Below are 9,696 nucleotides of genomic sequence, written 5' to 3' on the forward strand. Positions count from 1 at the left end.
ATGATAAAACTACCAAATTATATTCCTTTTCTTAATTCCTGTAGGTAGATTAAGACAAATAATTTGTTATTTCATCCTAATTAATCACATAAATATAATAAAAATTCCTGTGGGATAAAATTTATCATACTTACATTGATTAATTACAATTGATGTCATATAAGTAAATGTGATCCCATGATACTTAATGTATAACTTTGATATAATCAAAGATGTTGTGGCTACTCTATGATCAATCAAATATTATATTAATCACATGACATCTAATTTTATGCATATAATCCTTAAGAAATTATTTAAAGTATAATTTCATTTAAACCAAAATTATGCATAAAATTAAACAATATTAAATTATTTAATAAACACCAAAAATTTTAAGAAAACTAAAACTAAAGCATATAACAATGTATGATGTCCTGTATTCTCAATGAAAATGAATTGGCTGAGCGGCAAGTGTATTACTCAAAACCTTATGGGTTATGGTTTGGGTTCAAGACGCGAGACTGAAGTAAAGTTTTACATTTTAATAAAGTATATGAACGACATGTCATTCGCTAGAAATGAATACAGATGTCATGTCGGCTGGCAGTGCATAACAAAAGAGACAGAAGTGATGGGTATGACATGTCGTCTGCAGAAACCAAAAGCAAATGACATGTCATCTGAAGATCGTCCCTGACCTCTAGCCGGGTCAAGATTCGGGTCGATAGACCTGTATACATTTTGCACTCTAAATCAGTCTACGAAATTCTGATTTTGACGTTCCATATATCAAAATTCTCAGTTTTTGATGTAGAATTCATCTAAATAAAAAATGCCAACAACCAACTTTCTCTTTCTAAAGAAATTCGGGATTACATAAAATTTTGCATGTTATACAAATCAAAGCAAGACAGAGGCATAAAATAGCTCTGATACCAAATGTTAGAACATGTATATGGTCTCTATCTAAGCATATATATACTGAGTATGCAAGATAGAAACCAAAATTAATATGCGGAATATTAAACACTAACCTCCAGCCATTGCTTGACGATTTGATGCAGTATAATCCTCTGGAAATTGCTTGCAAGTTTCGTCTTCCAGGTGATCTCTTTTTCTCATATAATGGTGTATGTTTTCAAGCCCAGGAACCCTATTTATAGCCTTAAAAAGCATTCTACCATCAAGAATGCTACGCAACTTGTGGAGTTATGGCATGGGAGTTATAAACCATAATGCATGGGAGTTATAGACCACTAAGCCATGAAGAAAAAACTGACAACATACACATCATCTATGCTCTGATACTAATATTGGAAAATAAAACATGACATTCTGTAATTGAATTTTGTAAAAATAAATTTTGTGTACCTAGATTCTGATTCATTTGCCGATGATCCGCATCAACATGAGGAATCGGTATGAGTTAGTTCCACGACACAGTTTGCTCCATGCACAACCATTCTGATATAATGTTTTTGGGAGACTATATTTTGTTTTGTGTTTTTGCTTCTACACAGGAAGGAGAGGTAGAGAACAAAAAAAAAAAAAAGGTGTTTGTTTTCTATATGGTAAGGGTTGGGACATTTATATTTGTCCTTAACTGCCATTTCAACTACCTCTTAGTTGCCCATTGGCAGTTAACTGCAAATGGGTCGGGTCGACTGGCCATGGTAGATTTGAACCCAATAAAGAGAAATGACTAGAATTGTAGAGAGACTCAGCTTTGAATTGCAGATATTTGGAGAGAATCTGCTTTGTAGAGAGAATTAAAGAAAATCAAATTTTAGGGTCTTAAAAAAGGGAAAAAGTAAGTATATATATAATGTATAAACGAAGAGCAAACTCACGGTAAGTTTTGCGTTTGAAGATTCTCGGTGAGATGTGGTGCGCTTGTGTTGCCGTCCGGTCCGTTCGACATGAAAATGCCCTGCACTCCAGATTTACGTTTTATTCTTTAGAAATAAAAGAAGATAATAAGGTTGGTGGGTGCCATTGAAATTTATATATTTTTTTATTCTATTTAAATTAAAAGTTATGAATATTTTTTTACTCTTATAATCCATTAACTTTTTTCTTTTAACTTTCCAAACTGAATTGAATCGAATTGTTTCTCAATCAAACTATAATTTTTATCTAAAATTTTAGTTGCTAAAATAACAATTTATGAATGAAATTATTATGCAATTAAATAATTAGTTGTCAAAACAAAATTATTTGCAACAAAAAAATTAGTTGTAGAATATTAAGTTTGCCTATATTTTGTAATTAAATAATTAATTGTCAAAACATAATTAATTGCAGCTAACAAATTAGTTGGAGAAAATTAATTTTAATAACTTATTGTTTTCCTTCATTCCGAGAAGTGAGACTTAAAAAATAGAATTAATTTTTGGCAACTAAATTTATTCTAGTTGCTATAGGTCAGTTTAAGCAACTATATTTTTAATTAGTAACAAAAAAATTAGTTGCTATTTGTATATTTTTTTGTAGTATATTGTAACTTTTTAAGTTGTCAGAGTAATATAATGTTATAAAGGATAAAGAGAAGATCAACTCCCATTTATAAAGTTAATAGTGACTTCTTATTAAAAGTTGCATTCTTATAGGATGATATATCTTTTAATCATAAAAAGTCAAATATTTATATTAATCAATCGAATTTAAGTATTGAAAATCTTTATTAACAATTAATTGTTTTATCAAATGAATGCAACTATACTTGATAAATAAAATTTTCAATGTTATGTGAGTCATAATTCTTGCAATTTCCCAGTTGGCTTATATGATATTACTTTCATAATTTAATGAGAAATGACATAAGGTGCACACAAAATTATATCAAAATTTTTCTTACGTTAGCTATAACATTATATCATTGCTAAGTTGAAATATTAATGCGAGTTATAACGGTTGTATGTCATTTTCCCTTCCATGCTCCATAACACAAACTTTGAACTTAACATGATTTTTAATGAAGATGATCATAATGGTCTAACTGTAATTTTTTTTTATAAGACTAATCCTGTTAACATTATTCTATGACAATTATGTATGCAAATAGAAAATATGAAATATCATAAATATATAAGTGAGCTCAAAATGTCAAATATATAAACTTAATATAAACATAATACAATATCATTAATGACGTCCAATAATTTTAATCCTTTCAACATTTTCATTAAATGTTTTGGAAGGTAATCCTTTTAGTAAATGATCTGCAATCATAAAATTAGTGCTAATGTGTTTAATTGACACTCTTTATTTATGAACTTTTTCTTTAATGACAAACTCTTTTATTTTTACATACTTAACACTTTTAGAATACTTATCATTTTTAAAGAATAAAATTGTAACAAAGTTAATTTTCAGCAGTTTAGCTATACTCTCGACGATCCCAGATCCTACAATAAAGTTCAACAGTCACTATCTATGAATAGTAAAAAACAACAATTATAGAAGTTTTGGATATAGCAACTTTCACTATAACTTTTTGAATGCTAACAACATGCATTATTTCACTCCTACTAATATTACCATTTTCAATTAACTTAACATTCCCATATTCAATAATTCTTTTGTCAACACATCCAACATAGTCTAAATCTGAAAATTCAATCACTTCAAGATGACCAGATCTTTTATAAGTGAGCATATCATCATTGCAAGTATTTTAGAACTTTCTTTGCAACTTTCTAGTGATTCAAACTTGGATTCTGTTGATACCTACCTAACAAAAACTAATGTTTGGTTTGGTGTGAGTTTAAGCATACATTAAACTCTCAACAACTGATGCATAAGGAATATATATATATATATATATATATATTATTTATTTATTTACTCTTGTTTCAATTCATTTTTTCAAATATTACATAAGATTAAATTTATCCCTTTTTTGAATTGGAACTATCTCTATTGAGCATTTATCAATCTTAAATCTGTCTAGAATTTTATAAATATAGATTTTTTTAGACAACCCTAACAATCATTATGATCTATCATAAAATATTTCTATTTCAACCACATAAGTTATCTTTCTCGTATATTTCATTTCAAAATTCTCAAAGAGATATTTCTTAGCTTCATGTAATAAACCAAAGTCATTAGCAGTAAACATTATGTCATCACCATACAGAATTAAAAAAAATTAAACTTCCTTCCACTAACTTTCATATATATACATTGATCAATAGTATTTTCTTGAAAACCAAAAGAAATGATGGAATCAATAAACTTAAGATACTATTGTTGGAAGACTTTTTTAAGTATGAATTGTACAAAAAATTACTCATCCACATTCATTCCAAAGTCTTTAATTTTGTTGCTAAGTTCATTATTTCAAGAACATGCTCATGCATAGGACAGTAATCACCATTTTTCATGGTGGTCAATATACTCATTGATGTATCGACAACTAACTTTTCAGTAGTTTGAGAATACTTTTAAATTATTTGACATCATCAATTTTAAAAGAGTTAACCTTAAATTGTTTGCAATTGTCATTCATATAAACATTAAATTTAATTTGTTCGATTTTTCCCAAACTTTATATAAAACTATTTCATCATTGCTAATTTCATCAATAATAGTAACAGGTTCCTTAATTTGAAGTGTCAAATCAAGATTCGAAACTTCTAAGTGAAACTAGATTTGTTCACTCCAATAAGAGAAATTCAATTCATTAAATAATGGAATAGAAGAATCATGTGAATAAAGTGACACAAATACAAAAACTTGCAAATAAAAAATTAAAATACCCATACATGAATACTTTGGGTCCTAAAATTTATCACATATATTCAAATTAGAAATATAACATAAAATATATCAAAGTTCTCTTTTGGGTGATATTAAAATCCACAACTATAAACAATAATTGATATCTACATATGCACTAACTATATCTATTTTGCTATCTTGGGATATGCCAAATAAAACTAATAAAATATACTTATTACCACAATCATGTTTGTCAATTATGAGAATAGTTGAAATGTCTCATAATATATGTGATACCCTTAGGTATGTTCTAGGTGTATTTATGTTTTTTGACCTTATTTCGAGATATTTCCCATTTTAAGTATATATATTTGTTTTACATGTATATGTGTGTTTATATATATATATATATATATATATATATATATATATATATATATATATATATATATATATATATATATATATATATATATATATATATATATATAAAGACAAAAAGAAAAAAAAAAAAAAAAAGAGAAAAAGAGAAAGAGATAAGGATTTATATAAAGAGAAAAACAAAAGACAAAACCAAGAAACTTCAAGACTTTTCCATCATTTCCCATTCATGTTCCAGCAACCACCATTCTTCATTCTTTTTCTTTGTTTTCTTGAAGAAAAACAAAAGATTTGAAGGAGTTTGAAAGACAAGAAAGAAAAGAAAAGAAAAGGAAGCACTTTGGAAGCTTTGGTAACCAAAGATCTCTTCCTTTTCCCTTTACCTATGTTTATATATGTATTGAATGCATGTTATATGAATATGTTAGTATGTTTTTGTGTTGATTTAAGGTGATTTTGTTGATAAAGGAAGCAAGACAAGGAAAAGGAAGCCAACTTGCAAAAAAATTGGCTTGAAATAAGGTAAGAGGTATCATCCTTGATATGTTACATATTTTAAGCTTTTGGTTTCTTGGATCTATGTTATAAATGATGATTTTGAAGTTGATAAATGTTGTTTTGCCATTTGGAATGTCTATGTGTGTGATTTTGTTCATGGCAGAAAGTTGCACAATATTTACAGTTTTGCCACTCATTTCGTCCCATGGTTTGGCTGCCTTACCTGATGAGTTATGAGTGCTATTATATCTTGTTGGAAATCTCTTTGAATCCTCTTTCTAATGATGTATATATTGTATGAATTAGAGATCATTTGTATAGTTTAATATTGTATAAACCACAAGGACTGTTTTACCAAATAAACAGAGGAGGCAGTTTTTGCCACTGACTGCGTCTCATGTTTTGGCTGCCTTATCTAATGAATTACGAGTGCTATTATAACTTGATGGAAAGATCTTTGAATTATATTTCCAATGATATATAAGCTTGTATGAATTAGAGATCATTTGGACTGTGCAATATTGTATGAAACACAAGGACTGCTTTACCAAATAAACAGAGGATGCAGTTTTTGCCACTGATTTTATCTCAAGTTTTAACTGTCTTATCTAATGAATTATGAGTTCTATTATAGCTTGTTGCAAAGCTCTTTGAATCCTCTTTTCAACCATATATATATATTATATGAATTAGAAACTGTTTATACTGTGAAATTGTATGAAAAAAAAGGCTGCCCTGTCAAATGAACAGGGTTGTGAACAGTATTTCATAGTTTTGGAAAGGAAAAGAAAAAAAGAAAGGAAAGGAAAGGAAAGGAAAGAAAGGAGAGAAAAAGAAAAGAAGAAGAAAAGAAAGAAAAGCAAAAAAAAGTCTTTGGGGCTCAAGATTTAGGGGTCGTCCCAAGAGTAATGTCTGGTGAGTTATGAATAAATTTAGATGGAAGCAAAATTAGAAAGATATAAGACCCGCATGTATGCTATAAACTATGATGAGACACTTTACACTACATTGCCCGCAATAGGGCACGCCCGCAGTAAGACACGTCCGTAGTAGGACATAGACCCCTAGTAGGGTTCGCTAGCAGTAGAACTCAATTCAAATTCAGAAATGGTGTAGTGAAAGAAAGAAAGAGAGCTCGAGCTTAGAAAAGTGTCAAATCCCTATAGTTAGCTTCCAAAAAGTATTAAATAGACACCAGATGGGACAAAGTATGACCCAAATAGTAAATAATGAACTAGATTACCCCCTCAATCTCTTATAGATGTTAAAATGTGAGATTGAGTCCCGATAGTGAGTTAGAATAGGAAAAGAAATAGTTTACTTGATTCTTTCCCCTTACTGAATGTTCTTATCACTCACTTCTTTTTCTTTCATGATTGTAGGTACAAGTGATTGAGGTAGTTGCGAGGCAGGGTCAGGTCAGCGTAGGTAGATCCGGTTGGAGCAGGTTATCTCTAATTTATATTACATGCATACAGTGATATGTTCTTGTCGACTTTTGACCTTTTGAGATGACTGTACAGTTATATATGATTACTCCTTGTTTTCAGACACTTTCAGATTAGTTTTCACATGAGTATATACATCTTTTGGTTCGCTTCCAGATATTTCCATTTTGAAAATAATTTCTGAACACTTTTAGTGATGCATTCATGTTAAAGTAGTTTAAAAGAAAAAAAAATATAGACGCTCTGGATATTAATTTGTAACATTTCTCCTTTGGTGGGTAGTATTTCTAGAGGGGGATGTTACAATATAAGCTTCAATTTATCCATAAACAAATATAATTGCAGAATTTTAATGTCATATTTAACAATAAAAGTTTGTGGGTAATTGTAAATAATAATAACAATAAATTATAATTTAAAATTTTATTTACATTAAGATTTGGTCACATTGATGATTAACAAATCATTTATAATATAAAATTTAAATTGTAATAAATTATAACTCATCATAAACATTTACAATTTGAAATTTACTTACATTAAAATTTGATCACTTCGGTGACTAAAAATTTATTCATAATATAAATTCCAAATAATTAGGAATCTTTATAATTTGAAGGCCAAAAAACTTATTCCCACCCAAGGTTTAGTACAAGCCCAAACTTATATCTGCAAATTTTTAAAAATCTAAATATCTACTAGTTTGTTAAATTTTATCGTTACTATTATAAGTAAAATTATCATTTAACAAAAATATTTAAAAAATAAAAATATATCGTATTTTTCCCCCAAGTTCAAAAATCCAACAAATTATCCTCACCTAAAGTTTAAAAAATGAATATTTTCCCCTTAGAGTTTTTCTAACTATCACTGTCAATGGTCAAAGACGACAACGATCGAGTTCTCTCTCTATCATGGTCCATCTCTGACCATTACGACCGATGATGATGTTTCTCTCCATCTTGACAAAGACGATGATACGAAGATGACGAATCGTCGTCGTTTGATAAATCGAACAAAATAATGTTAATAATAAAAAATAATTTGTTAGTATAATATTTGATTACTTTGAACTAAATGTCTTTGAAGGGTATGAATCTTAATAAAAGTTTGATTTTTTGGTAGTCGTAAGAATACTTTAATTTCCTTTTCGGGTGTGAATGTTCAGAAAGCTTGTAAAAAGATTTTTTTTAACTCATATCTAGCTCAAGTTTAGGTCAAGTTTAGATAAGCCTTTATCAATAGAAAAATAAAAAAAGAAATTTGAAAACGATAGCAACAAGATTAAGTACAAAGTGCAGATGAAGAAAATTAGCAAATGAAAGAGAGAAATTATTGGAGAAAAGGTAGAGGGAAAAGAAAGATAAATTGGATCTAAGTTAACGTGATATTTTAAAAAGTAAAATAGCTAATAATATTATAATTTCTTATGTTAATAAAATTGTTTTAGTGAAAGTACTTTAAACAGTGGGAAAATAGTAATTTACTATTATATAAATTCAGTTTGCTAGGGGCTGGAAGCCATGGTTAAGTCGACTTTTTGTTCATTTTAGATTCCGTGACAACAATTTTGATTTATTCACACTTTTTGTTCATTTTCTTTTTATTTCTTTTTCCCCAAAACTCATCTCCTTATAATTTTTTGGTTTCATTTCTTTCATTTTTATTTTCCAGAAATCTTGTTTATATACAATTTTACCAAAACCACAGTTCGATTTGTTAACTTTACCAAATTTCAAAATACCTTGCCTCAAATTCAAAATTATCACAATTTTTCATAAAATTCAATAAACATCCATCCATCAACCAAATAAAAATATTCCCGAAAACTTGGTAGCAATTAATCAAGTATGTCTGACATAAAACTAAAATTGAATTTTCTCATTTTACCTATCCACCCAATTTTCATATTTACACCTCACATAAAAAATAAAAAAATTAAACTACAAAAAAAAGAGAGAAAAATTCAACTCAGGAAAGGAACCGTACGATCTCCATCATCATCATCATTATCAACATCACAACCGTACACAGATTCAACAAGCATCAGCTGATCTTCCAAGTACCCTTGCAACAAACCCACGTCCCTGTCATCTTCAAATTCACATCCACAGCAGCCCTCTTCGCATCGCCTTAACCTCTCTTCATCTTGATGCTTTCTTCTTCTGCAGATTCTGATAAATACTTCCGCAGCGCACAGAAAGGGGAAACAGGCGCAGAGCAAGGGGAGGAAAAGGGGCGAACAGAGTATGAGAAACAAGTATCGGCTCCGTCTCGAGTGAAGCCATGAGCCGATGGCTGTAGGCAACATGGAGGAAGAAGCAGAGGTGGGTTCATGGCGTGAAGCAGAAGGGGTTGGGGTTCGTGGTGCGAGTTGAATGGAGAGTTTAAACCGGAGCTGAGTGAAAGAGAAGGAAAGGCACATCGGTCTGGATTTTTATACACGGCGCTAGGGCTGGATACGAGCCGAGCCGAGCCCGAACAGGGCCCAGCTCGTTTTCGGCTCATTTTCAGTGAGCCCAAGCTCGGGCTCGGGCTCGCGCGAGCTCGTTAAACATATGTTCGTGTTCGGTTCATTTCATAATTTTAGTGTTCGGGTTCATGTGTTCGGACTCGGGTTCGCTTTAGGCTCGTATTTCCAAGGAAAAACGGTGTCGTTTCT

The 9,696-nt window shown here is 29.9% G+C and overlaps 1 protein-coding gene across 1 annotated transcript; it reads right to left on the bottom strand.

Moving 5' to 3' along the window:
* Window positions 1–8,851: 8,851 nt before the first annotated feature.
* LOC123203692 lies at window positions 8,852–9,468 on the bottom strand. The gene has a single exon (XM_044620138.1). The coding sequence runs from the start codon at window positions 9,457–9,459 to the stop codon at window positions 9,001–9,003; it is 459 nt and encodes a 152-aa protein (XP_044476073.1). The 5' UTR covers window positions 9,460–9,468; the 3' UTR covers window positions 8,852–9,000.
* Between the last annotated feature and the right edge of the window lie 228 nt (window positions 9,469–9,696).

The sequence above is a fragment of the Mangifera indica genome, chromosome 19 (genome assembly GCF_011075055.1).
Source record: "Mangifera indica cultivar Alphonso chromosome 19, CATAS_Mindica_2.1, whole genome shotgun sequence".
In the NCBI taxonomy this organism is placed as follows: domain Eukaryota; kingdom Viridiplantae; phylum Streptophyta; class Magnoliopsida; order Sapindales; family Anacardiaceae; genus Mangifera; species Mangifera indica.

Bases quoted from the DNA above. Each gene is read 5' to 3' on its own strand.
- LOC123203692 (XM_044620138.1), bottom strand. From the start codon at position 9,459: ATGTGCCTTTCCTTCTCTTTCACTCAGCTCCGGTTTAAACTCTCCATT.